Source organism: Pterocles gutturalis, unplaced genomic scaffold (genome assembly GCF_000699245.1).
Source record: "Pterocles gutturalis isolate BGI_N339 unplaced genomic scaffold, ASM69924v1 scaffold24858, whole genome shotgun sequence".
Lineage (NCBI taxonomy): Eukaryota > Metazoa > Chordata > Aves > Pterocliformes > Pteroclidae > Pterocles > Pterocles gutturalis.
The window spans coordinates 1,099-13,330 of NW_010126330.1; the positions used below are offsets into that span (position 1 = coordinate 1,099).

The window sequence follows — 12,232 nt, forward strand, 5'->3', positions numbered from 1 at the left end:
AGTCAGTGTTCAGATTTTCTGTTATTGTGCCTCCTGAACCACCTAGCTGAGAAGGAGTACACAGTAGTTCTTTTCTCACTGTCTTTGGGTAAGGTCTAGTTTCCATTCAAATTTGAAGTGAAATACCAAATCTAAATTAATCAAAAACTTTCAGGGACTCAGTAGGTGTTTGTTGCTTTGATGAGAAATGACTAGTTCATCCCTTTGTTTTTTGTTCGCCTAATCCTGAGCAGAACATTTTTTCTTTTTAGCATTTTTCAGGGCTAGAAGAAGCTGTCTACAGGAACATCCAGGCATGCAAAGAACTTGCTCAAACCACCCGTACAGCTTATGGACCAAATGGTAATAAATCCTAAAATTACTGTAGAGTTTTTGAGCAAAAAACTGGCCTCAAGTTGCACCAGGGAAGGTTTAGGCTGGATATTAGGAAAAATTTCTTCACTGAAAGAGTGGTCAGACATTGGAACAGGCTGCCCAGGGAGGTGGTTGAGTCACCATCCCTGGAGGTGTTCAAGAAACATGTAGATGTGGTGCTTAGGGACATGGTTTAGTGAGTTAGGTGGTGTTGGGTTGGACTTGATGATCCTTGAGGTCTTTTCCAACCTTTATGATTCTGTGATTCTATGAAAATTGTATGTTTGAAGGCTAAACCTACCTCAGCAAAGAAGCAACTATTTGTTTCTTGAGGAAACACATTGGGCTTTCTCTAAATCTCATAGTCTTTGTGGTTGTACAGATATGACTTGGTTTGGTTATCTCAAGTTACATACAATGTGCCTGCCTTTGCCAGGTTTTTGTACTGGTTATTGTGTCGTCTTTGCTGTCTTACTGCTATATGGACAACCTACAAAAATTAAAGGAAAGATGGTAATTTGGTAGATAGTCATAATGCACATAACCATACCATGTCCAGTCAGATATACCAAAACAAAAGGTGTTTTCCAGTATCGATTAATTAAATGATGTACTGATACTTCTGAAGAGAGCTCTGCTTCTTCACAAATTATTGATTTCTCCTTAATGTAACACACTCCCAAGCATTAATTCACAGAAATCTTTTAGATTCTTAAATTACCAATAGGGCTAATGTTGTGTAAGATATACCTGAAAGTTATGAAATGGTATCTATGTACAAAATTATGTTTGCCTAATGGATGATTTTTAATTTTTTTTCCCTTGGTAGGAATGAACAAAATGGTTATCAATCATCTGGAGAAGCTTTTTGTTACAAATGATGCTGCTACTATCTTGAGAGAGCTGGAGGTAAGTTTTCGTGCTTCAGAAGATGTCAGTTGTGAACTAGTTTTTCTGTTCATGTCCTGCTACGGTTGTGTAGCATGTATAATAAGGCAATCTATGTCACCTTGCCAGATGATTTACATGTGTCATTTTGTAACTCATTTACATTTTTCACTGAATTTGAGTAAAGTTAATGAGCTATATCCACAGGAATAAACTCTTTTGTAAAGCAGCATTAAGTAGTTGCACGAGATGCTTAATAATTGTGTACTTTTTTTTTCCCCCCAAACCAGTGCAGGTTTAGAAGAGGGTATATCTGACAGTACAGTGTTTGTAAAAGTCTGAATTAAATTGTGGATGTAGTAATCTGGTGCTGGTGGTTGCCGTGTTTTCCTTTCTGCTTAGAGTACGTTAATTGGATTTAAGAAGCTGAGGCTATAGCAGCATCCTCCTGTGAATACAGTAAAAATGTATAAAGACTGACCTGCCCCAACTTTTTCTCTTACTACCAATTTCATATTTGTATCACAACACAAATGATATTTTACTGAATTCTATACTTACAGAAATAGTGTAAGTATTAAGTATTTCCTTACTTAATGCATTGTGTTAGTGTTCAGTATGAGCTGAGTGACTGTGGAAACCTCAATTCTGTTTTTAAAAGATAATCTGCAGACTACTACTACTACTGCTAATGAGTCTTACATGTTTCTTTCTGGGATAAAATGAGAGCTGCTCTATATGCAAGAATGCAGAATTTTTATTCCATTTCTTTGAAAGAAAGGGAAAGCAGTGCAATCTTTAAGCAGGAAAAAACACTAGAATTAAACTGTAATTTACACATCCACTGCATGTGTTACACGTGGATTCAGCTTGAAGATCTGGACTTCAGGCTGCTTTCCTGTTGTAGAGCTTGATTCTGAAGTCACTGTATCCCATAAAAATAGCACAGAAACAATGTCAAGATGTCTAAGATTCATGTTGTAGGGGGAATGTTCAGTTTTCTGATTATTTTTTTTCATGTATGTTTGTACTTCTGCTTATTGGGGAAGTTAGACAATTAAGATAACCTGTACTGTTTTCTTTTCCTATTTTGTGTGTTCCTAGTATTTTTAGATACAGTTTGAAATAAGAGAGCTTATACTGGATGCACAGAAAAACCTGGAGCCGTCATCTACATGTGCTGTTAGTAACTAAGATGTGTAACTTCTTTTAAAGGTCCAGCATCCTGCTGCAAAAATGCTTGTGATGGCTTCCCACATGCAAGAGCAAGAAGTTGGAGATGGAACAAACTTTGTCCTTGTTTTTGCTGGAGTTCTTCTGGAGTTAGCAGAAGACCTTCTGAGGATGGGGTTATCAGTGTCGGAGGCAAGTCATGTTATTACAATTCACATAGCTTAAACTCAGATTGCTGTTGGTGGGTATTCTTGGGTCATAGTACTGTGAATCATTCCTTCTGAACTAATTTTTTAGACAAACATGTATGAATAAGAACAGTATTTGTTTTGCTGCTTGTAATTGCTTGGTTCCTGTGTAACCTTTCACATTTGTTAATGTTTTGTAGCCCTTTGAAAAGGAGATAGAAGCAGTATAGATGGATAGTGAAGTGGTGTAATGAATATTTATTGGTTGCTGCACAGGTAATTGAAGGATATGAAAAGGCTTGCAAGAAAGCCCTAGAAATTCTTCCGGACTTGGTGTGCTGTTCTGCAAAGAACCTTCGTGATGTCGAAGAAGTGGCATCTTTGTTGCACACTTCAGTGATGAGCAAACAATATGGCAATGAACAATTTTTGGCAAAGCTTATTGCTCAGGCTTGTGGTAAGTGGATAAGAACAGGTGTATGCATGCATCTGAAAAACTGAGTACATTTGCTTATGATCATCAGTGATGTCTTCATATAAGATAAAAAGTATTGTTAGTTTATCAAGTTAAATTGGATGGAATGCTTTAGCCTCTGAAATTAGTATAACTTTTCTTGTGTTAAACTCCTCTTTGGCATTATTAGTCAGAAAAGGTCTGTGTTTTCTACTAACTGTTTACAGAAATAGCTTTCTAGTCTTTTTAAAGCAGAAACCCATCCTTCTATTTTTTTATCATTAGGAAGATGTATTGTGCTTCAGATAAGCTGTTACTGGTCTCAGCCACAGAGCAATGGAAGCAATACTGTAGTTGTGTTGAGTTGTGTTCTCCCTTCAGATTTCCAAGAAAAAACTTTCATGTCTAGTTGAAGTGTTTTCTCAAAATATTGTGGGTCAGACTTCACTCTTGAATGTACATGTGTAGATGGATATTCAGACTTACTTTAATTGAGCAGACTGTATAACCTGTGTCTTGGTGCAGGTTATTAGCAGGTTATAATTGCCTTAAATTTAGGTACGCATCTCAAACCAAAGAATTCTAGTACTTCAGAAAAACTCCAGGCATTGTTTATAGTGTAATTCTTGTACTTTATTAATTAAGCAACAAAAACTTTTTTTTTTTTTTTCCTCCCCCCAAACAGTTTCTATTCTTCCTGATTCTGGTCATTTCAACGTTGACAATATCAGAGTGTGCAAAATTGTGGTGAGTTGGTAGTAGCTAGCTTTACTGTATTATTAAGGTAAAAAGTTGAATGAAAGTTAATTTTAGATCCTTGAACTTGAAAGTACCTTTTCTATTCTAATCTTGTGTTGTAGCATACCTAGGAGGTTTGGGAAATAGGTCTTTACGTTCCTTGTTTAGTGCGCAGTAGCACCTTTCAGAAACAAAAGTCATGAATATTTGAAAGTTTACACTAAATCGTATACATTAACTTAATTATATGCAGGGATGTTGGTTTCATCTTTGTTGTAGAAGCAGTCACAATATTAGCCTAAATGCAGGCTGGTGGAAATGTGGCAGTCTAATCTTGTGTTCTTTTTTCAATGGAACATTAGGCCTCAGTATGGCATGTAGGATTGGAACAAGTTTATATCTACTGTAAGTTTCCCTGTCTTTCCCCTGATAATAAATACATAACAAGTTGAGCACAGAAAATGAATGTCATGGGCCTTAACCTGAACCACCAGCTAATCTTAAAATGGGAACCTGTAGGACAGTGTTTGATGTTGCTAAATCAGCTTAAGTCTTACTTCTTTGTGCTGCAATGAAAATTTAGGTTGCTTTCCCCTGTTCCATTTCTTTCCTTTCAGGGTGCTGGTATCTCTGCTTCCTCCGTACTGCATGGCATGGTTTTTAAAAAAGAAACTGAAGGAGATGTTACTTCTGTCAAAGATGCAAAAATAGCTGTGTATTCCTGCCCTTTTGATGGTATGATAACTGAAACTAAGGTATGTAGAAGCTCAAAATAATTTATATATCTATTTATGCTCATGTGTTCTTATTTTTAGATGTAACTATAAATATTTTTGACACTTGGTGATTGAGATATTTTTGTTAATATTGAGTTCATTAGTTTAAAAAAAAGTTAATAGAAAATGTCTGAACCTAATTTTGCTTTACAGGGTTTTTAGGATTGGGGCTTTGTTGGGTTATTTGAGCCAAACAATATGCTAGAATGTTTGAACATCTAGGTTGTCTAGAAATGTTAGAACTGCCCTTTTTTGACTTGTTTTACCCGAGTGCCTGGGAAGGGTGGTAGTATTATAAAATAGGATGACTTGAGGTTTATCGACAGGTTGGTTTGTCAAAAACTTGCAGGTATGTAGTTAGCATGGAATTAATAAAAATGTATGTGTTTTACTAGGGCACTGTACTTATAAAGAATGCTGAAGAACTGATGAATTTCAGTAAGGGAGAAGAAAATCTAATGGATTTGCAAGTCAAAGCTATTGCTGATAGTGGTGCAAATGTAGTAGTAACAGGTGGCAAAGTGGCAGACATGGCACTTCATTATGCTAACAAATACAGCCTTATGATAGTCAGGTAAGTACTAGAAGAGCATAAAAACGTTTGATCTACCACATTTATGAAATGTACTGGCCATGTGGTCTCTTACCTCTCAAGTGATGAGAAACAACAGTATTGCAGGTTCTTTGGTTTTCTAGTAGATCAAAATCTGAGCTGCAATTTGGTTGTTTCATAGCTTGTGTTTCTTGGTAGTATTTCACCTCTATTTGACAGCTAAGTGGGGAGTAACTTGTGTATATGGTACTGTTATTCTGGTTTAATTGGCTTTATAGCACAACTGAAATCAAGGATCTAGTACAGGCATGTGGCCTCAAAGGCACATAAAACTTAACATAATGGTTCCTCCTGGTCACAGTCCTCATGTGATGGTTTAGCAATGATAACAAACACCTCTGTGCATCACTAATGTATTGGTGCATGGCTGAACTAATTCTTAATAATTTTCTGTCATTTTTGTGGGCCTTAAATATTCTTATCTATAAATAAAGCATGTTTGTATGTTCTTGAAATACATTCTGCAAACCACAAAGTCCAATTACTAGCAGTGGCTCTCGTGTCTCACACAAATAAGTGGTCCTTTGTTGAAAGCTGTTAACTTTGTTGATGGTATCCAAAAAGTTTGAACTTCTGGAAATGGAGCAAGATGCTCTAATCTCTTGCATAACAAAGAGGGATTGTTACAGAGGTGTTGTAAAGATCGGTTACAGTTTTATGAGCTTGAAGATGATGTTTGATAATTTCCATGTATTTGAACTACTTACTTGTTTTTAGATTCTTAGAAAATAGGTCTCTGCATAGCATTGCTGAAAATAGATAATTGTAACTTGAAAAAAATAGATGAGTGAGTTTTATAACTTGTGCAGTAAATTTTGATAGATGTCATTACTTTCCAAAATACTAACGAGTTATGAGTGCACTTACATGTGTTAACATTTCTTCTGAAAACTTGTTATTAGAAAGATTGTTTTTGTTTTTTAAAGGTTGAACTCAAAGTGGGATCTGAGAAGACTGTGCAAAACTGTTGGTGCAACAGCCCTACCCAGATTGGTATGGACCTCTCAAATCAGGAGCAGAAGGGAGAGAAGTGATGAGCAGGTTCACCTCTTAACTCTTTTGTTTTTCTTTCCAGACTCCCCCTACTCTAGAAGAAATGGGTCACTGCGATAGTGTTTATTTATCAGAGGTTGGGGATACACAAGTTGTTGTGTTTAAGCATGGTATGTATGTTCTATAGAACTTCTAATGCTGCTGTTCTAAAAGTACGATGTTCATATGCGTTTTACATCTAACAAACATAATTCAGTAATGCATGTGTCTGTCTGAACAGAAAAGGAAGATGGTGCTATTTCTACTATACTCATTCGTGGATCTACAGATAATCTGATGGATGACATAGAGAGAGCAGTGGATGATGGTGTAAATACTTTCAAAACACTCACAAGGGTAAGTATTCAGAACATTTCGGTTATCAAAACTGAGCTATGGATCAGTTTGAGGCAAGACTTGTGCTTGATCTGTGCTCATTTGCTACAAAGGCTGTAGCAGATATTTACATTATCAGCTTAGGAGCCTTCCTGAGGTGCAGAGAAGGCTGTGTAGGATTGAGGTGTAGAGGGCTGTCTAGAGAAGATTGCTGCTGATGTCCTTGTGAATACAGTGTACATAAAAGACAGTGATCAGCATGCGTTGCACTCAGTTTTCCAGTAATGTGGTGAGTTCTTGAAGATAGATAATTTTTACTGCTTTATAATGGCAGTCAACTCTTCGTTGACAATTTCTCTAAAAGTTTTGTAATGTTCCTTGGAAACCGGGCACAGAAGAAAAGCTAGATAGCTTTGTTTGTCACTAGGGATCTGGAGGAACTGAGTGGTTGCAAACTTAATTTGCAGTTCACTGGTGAGAAGACATGCTTCCTCCACATCACAGTGCAGATATGTTTTACAGAAGGAAGAACTCCTTCTGAGTTTTTTCTGAGCAGCTTTTGTGACCTTGAATATTCTTCTTTCCTTTTCCTGCATTTTTTTTAATGCAAAAGGAAACATTTGTGTATTTGCTTGGAATGTAAATAATTTCTTGTATATACCAGTATGTGCACACTGATTTAGAGTACAGAAACAGCCATAGCTGGTGCATTTATGATTGTCTCCAGGAGCTGTCCTAACTTCTGATACATGATGATTACTTTTCTGTTTAAAAGGCTGGGAGTTCTTGAGTGGATGCTGGTTTGCAAAAGGATATACAAAATGCTTAATTAAAAAGCAAACAAAACAAAAACACCCCAACAGTTTGTGATACCTGTTGACATATTAAACTTAGTGTACAGTAGATTGGTTTCCTGCATGATAGTTCCCAACAAGTTAATCGAAAAGATGAGAAAATCTAGGAGTTCTAGTATTGGTAGGCAAAGAGTTGAAAGAACTTTTTCTAAAAAGACAAACAACCACCAGAAAACTAAACCACTGCATTGTTATTTTCCTTTTTTGCAAAAGAAGCGATTTTTCTTCAAAGACATTTGGAACAAGTAAAATCTTGTAAATTTCCCTTACAATGCATGTTTGTTCTGAAGCTGGTTCTTAGGAAGTCTCTGTGGGATAAAGTTCTGTTGTGTTATTGAGTATATAAATTCTAAAATGTGGAAATTATTATGATGTTTTAAGCAAGACTTTGCATTTTGGGCGGTCTTTTCACAGGATAAACGTCTTGTTCCTGGAGGTGGTGCAACAGAGATTGAATTAGCCAAGCAGATCACATCTTATGGAGAGGTACAGCAAATGGGCGCTTTGACTTTCTTTTTAATATATATATACACCTATATGTACTTATGTATGTGACTTATAAAAATGCATACATATTATTTTATACCAAACTATGTATGTGTATTCATGCATGTAAATCAATAAAAAATGGGGGGAAAATACCTCCCTATCTTAAGATTTTTGAAATGCTGATGTGGTTTTCAACTTCACTTCAGACTTGTCCTGGGCTTGACCAGTATGCCATCAAGAAGTTTGCTGAGGCATTTGAAGCAATTCCTCGAGCACTGGCAGAAAACTCTGGAGTAAAGGCTAATGAGGTCATCTCCAAACTTTATGCTGTGCATCAGGAAGGGAACAAAAATGTTGGATTTGATATCGAGGTAAATAGTCTCATGTTACTTGGTGCCCTTTGATACAGAGTTATATTTAAAAGTACTTCAATCAGTATGAAGTATTTATAGATTAATTTAAATCATTGAAGATCTGTTGCACAGTCTAGAAGAATTAACTTCTCAGAATTGTAATACTGAAGTGTTTCCTTTCATCAGCAGGCAGTTAAATTAAATGTAGTGTAGTGGATTTATGTAGGAGATAAAGTGAGATACTGAACCAGTGTGATAGATAATAAGTCTTTAGTAATTATTTTGTCTTTCTGCTAATGGATTAGGAATTAAGATTTTCTGAAGAGAGAAGATGAAATCAGAAAAATTATAATTTGTTCTAAACTTGTGACGTTGAAAACCCAGTAACTTGCTAGGTAGAAGCCTGAGAAAGTTTTGAATAATGTTTTTCCCCTGTCTGATAGGCTGAAGCTGCTGCTGTGAAGGATATGTTGGAAGCTGGTGTTTTAGACACATACCTTGGCAAATTCTGGGGTATCAAGCTAGCTACAAATGCGGCAGTAACTGTCCTAAGGGTAGACCAGGTAAGCTTACAAGTAATTTTGAGTGCTGAACAGAAACCTTTTAACTTGGTTTGCATAACACTGATGCAAAATATGTGAATCTGCTGGGAATGGAAAGCATAAAAATATGGTACTTGAAAATATGGTTTGATTATTTCTGAAAGTCAGGAAGCAGTTTGTTCAAGAGCTCATAATTTGGAGTGTTGCAATGTTGCTGCTTCCATAGGAGCACTATTTATGGTTTGTTTTTTGTTTTTTTGGTTTTTTGTTTTTTTAAGATTTGACAGTAGATGTTCATATCCAGAAGGTTGTCGTAACTTTTGTTGGAAGAAGATTTAACACAAAAAACCTTTTCTAATGTATTGTTTTTACATGAAAGTCCAACTTTTAGGGAAAATAGAGGTTACAATTCTTAATGAAAAAAATCTTAACTTTAGATGTTTTGTGGAACTTTAGCAAAAATGTATTTGCATGTAAAATTTCTGTAGATTATTATGGCAAAGACAGCAGGTGGTCCAAAAGCCCCTAAGCAACAAGGACATTGGGATAAGGATGACTGGAAAGATGAGCCTGAAAAATAGTATGCAGTAAGCTCTGTTTCTCTAGCAGAGGGGTATCTGTGTGTGAGTGCATGCATGGATATATTGACAAGCACATGGCGGATGATATCTTTCCTTAGGACACATAACACTGCTGTCTTACGTGTGCTGATTGCTACATTTTGTACTTGTGCTTTTGCAAATGCATTGTACTCCTAAAGCAAAATTTTAATTGAAGGGGTGACAGGTGCAGTTTTAGTTGTTCTACCTTACTTGTCACTATAACGAGTGCAGAAAATGAGCCTTTAACATGGTAGGAGTAGTGGACTTCATGCTTTTAAAGTGTGATGTTTAGACTCAGTAATTCAGAACAGTAGTTCTGATAATTCTGCTTTTTGTAGTGTGCATCCTGTAAACCAGTCACTCAGCCTGTTTAAGCACTCACTTTTGTAGACTAACTGAAGTCTTAATTTGCATGCAAAAATGAGGTAGAAGCCCTTTCTTGTATATCAGAGCTCAGCATCTGCCATTTTCAAGAAAAAAAATAACTAATTTGTGAATATCTCAGTTAGATGGATAATATTCACTGGCTTGGTGCATGAATTTAGTGAATGTTGACAGTCAGCATTATATGGCTGTAAGTAGGAGTGGAGTGAGAGTCTGATTCTAACCTTGTCTTTTTCTCCTTCCCTGTTATCTTCAAGATCATTATGGCAAAACCAGCTGGTGGCCCTAAACCTCCCTCTGGAAAGAAAGACTGGGATGAAGACCAAAATGATTGAACAATTAATTCTTAAGTGATGTGATTATGTGAGTTTTTTAATATTCCAGTTGGAGCTTGTCACAATGGTTTGCTCTGTTGCCTTTAAGTTATGAACTGTGTCCAATGGAGTGCAGAACTTCAAAAACTTCAATAAACATACTCACTGTTAAAATGTTAGCTGTCATTTTATTTGGACTTAGCATGACATGGTTGTTCCCAGTAGGTGAATATGCAGGCATTTTTGTGGGGATGACACTGTGTGGATGTGGTGGAAAATAAGTAGAACAGCCTCATGGTTCTGAGATAAAGATGGGGAGATCACTTACCAATTACTGTCTCATGCGAAACAAATTCAACATGTTGAAAATAATTTATTGGCAATTAAAAACAGAGTTGGAGGATAAGAAATAAGAACAAAAACTAAAATACCTTCCTGTTCACCTCCTGTTTTTTCCAGGCTCAGTTGTACTCCTCCATTCCTGACTCCTTTGCCTGTTCCCCCCCTGCCCCCTGAGTGGTGTGGTATGGGGAAGGGGGGCTGGGTTCAGTCCATAACAGCTCCTCTCTATGCCTCCTTTCTGTGCATACTTTTCCCTTCCTCCCATTCCACAGGGTACAGTCCTTTGTGAGCTGCTTCAGCACAGGGATTCTCTGTACAGGTTAGAGTCCATCAGGAACAGCTGCTGCTGTATGGTCTTCCAAAGGCTGCGGCTTCCTTCCAGGCATACATCCACCTGCTCTGGCCTGGGGGCCTCCACAGCTGCAGAGTGGAGGTCCAGCATTGTCCTCTCCATGAGCTGCAGGGGGACAACCTGCTCCAGTGTGTTCTTTTCAGGGGCTGTAGAGGATCCTTGCTCAGGTTCCTGGGTCCCCCCAGGGCTGTTTCTCACACTTTCCCCCTTGCTCCAGGGCAGTGTTTTGCCCTTTCTTACACAGGCTTTCTCCAAGGTGCCACCCTCTTGGTTGAGGGGCGCAGGTATGTCATGCCATGGGCCCATTGGAGCTGGCTGTGTCCAGCACGAGGAACAGCTGGTGTCCCCTCACAGAGCCCACATTTGCAGCCCACCCCACCATCTTGATACCTGCACCCAGTACAGTGGAGGAGGGAGACGGACCAAGAGCAGGGAGCTCATAACTTCAGGAAAGCATCATCTATAACTGTGGCAGCTCATTGTGCTCCTTACCCAACATTTGAATGTAAAGTCACATGAGGAGTGAAATAATTAAGTAGGGTGCAAGCCTGTGGTCCAGACCTACATTCACTTTTGTTACAGGCGTCTATTTCATCCTCACCCTTTAAGAGTCTCCATTCTCTGAAAATGGCAGCCTGACAGCAGTGAACTGCATCTCAGTCTTAACAGCCTTAAAAATAAATGCTGAGGACCAAGAGCTAGCATGATGTGGAGTGCTGGAATCTTTCAACTGAAGTCCTGTTAAGATTCTTCTTGGAAAGTAAACAGCTTGTGTCTCAAGAGTAGCTTGAAAGAACTGCACTTGAAATTCAAGCCACTTCAATAATTAATCCTTTTATTACTCTTGCCAGTGCTACTCTAGTTCACAGCCAGAAGGGAGTGGAAGGCTAAATCAAGCCTGGAACTATCTTATGACTAAATAAGGCTGCCATACAACAGCTATGCTAGTGCTCACTTCATAGTTGGTTGCTGGTGTGGCTGAAAAATAAACTCAGCAAGTTTTCAGAAGGATTGGCATACTGATCTAGTCAGCTGCACAAGTGCTACTGTTGATTACTGTTGTAATAAGAAGACATAACACACCCATTTTCTTAGTAAGGTGTTTGTGAAAAATGCACTGAATGTAAGCAGCTGCTGCTCTAGCATGGAGAAGCCAAGATATTTTTGTGAAACCCAATGTGAAGCCTAGCCTGTGGAGAAATTTAAAGTTACAAGTAATTGCAGGACTATTCATTGCTCCAGTGCAGAAAGACTAAGCAAGAGTGACTAGCAAAAGCAAGAGAGATGTGAGCTCTCAGCCTTGCCAAAACACCAGCATAAGGTTCCCCTGCAAAAGAATTACTAGAGAGTTTGCAAACTGAGGGCTCCTCTCTTGGACATAAACCAACAGCGGAAAGAGAGCTGATGCTGAATTGGTGTAGGAAGAAACAGTTTCTTATGCTTGGAAC

At 37.8% G+C, this 12,232-nt stretch overlaps 1 protein-coding gene across 2 annotated transcripts; it reads left to right on the forward strand.

Annotated features, from left to right (window-relative positions):
* The first annotated feature begins 257 nt into the window (after window positions 1–257).
* CCT8 (chaperonin containing TCP1, subunit 8 (theta)) lies at window positions 258–10,264 on the forward strand. 2 transcript variants are annotated; one of them, XM_010078948.1, is made up of 14 exons: window positions 258–342; window positions 1,184–1,263; window positions 2,458–2,607; window positions 2,880–3,060; window positions 3,743–3,804; window positions 4,413–4,550; window positions 4,967–5,145; window positions 6,111–6,177; window positions 6,260–6,347; window positions 6,458–6,573; window positions 7,821–7,892; window positions 8,102–8,266; window positions 8,692–8,811; window positions 10,034–10,264. In XM_010078948.1, the coding sequence occupies exons 2-14, from the start codon at window positions 1,186–1,188 to the stop codon at window positions 10,109–10,111; spliced, it is 1,494 nt and encodes a 497-aa protein (XP_010077250.1). In that variant the 5' UTR covers window positions 258–342; window positions 1,184–1,185; the 3' UTR covers window positions 10,112–10,264. The 2 variants fall into 2 exon arrangements, with proteins under 2 accessions (XP_010077250.1, XP_010077251.1); XM_010078949.1 differs by lacking the exon at window positions 1,184–1,263 and having other exon boundaries at window positions 331–342.
* Window positions 10,265–12,232: the final 1,968 nt, after the last annotated feature.

Bases quoted from the DNA above. Each gene is read 5' to 3' on its own strand.
- CCT8 (XM_010078948.1), top strand. From the start codon at position 1,186: ATGAACAAAATGGTTATCAATCATCTGGAGAAGCTTTTTGTTACAAAT. The intron at 3,805-4,412 runs GTGAGTTGGTAG...CTTTCCTTTCAG, and splicing joins TCAGAGTGTGCAAAATTGTG to GGTGCTGGTATCTCTGCTTC. The intron at 5,146-6,110 runs GTAAGTACTAGA...TGTTTTTTAAAG, and splicing joins TACAGCCTTATGATAGTCAG to GTTGAACTCAAAGTGGGATC.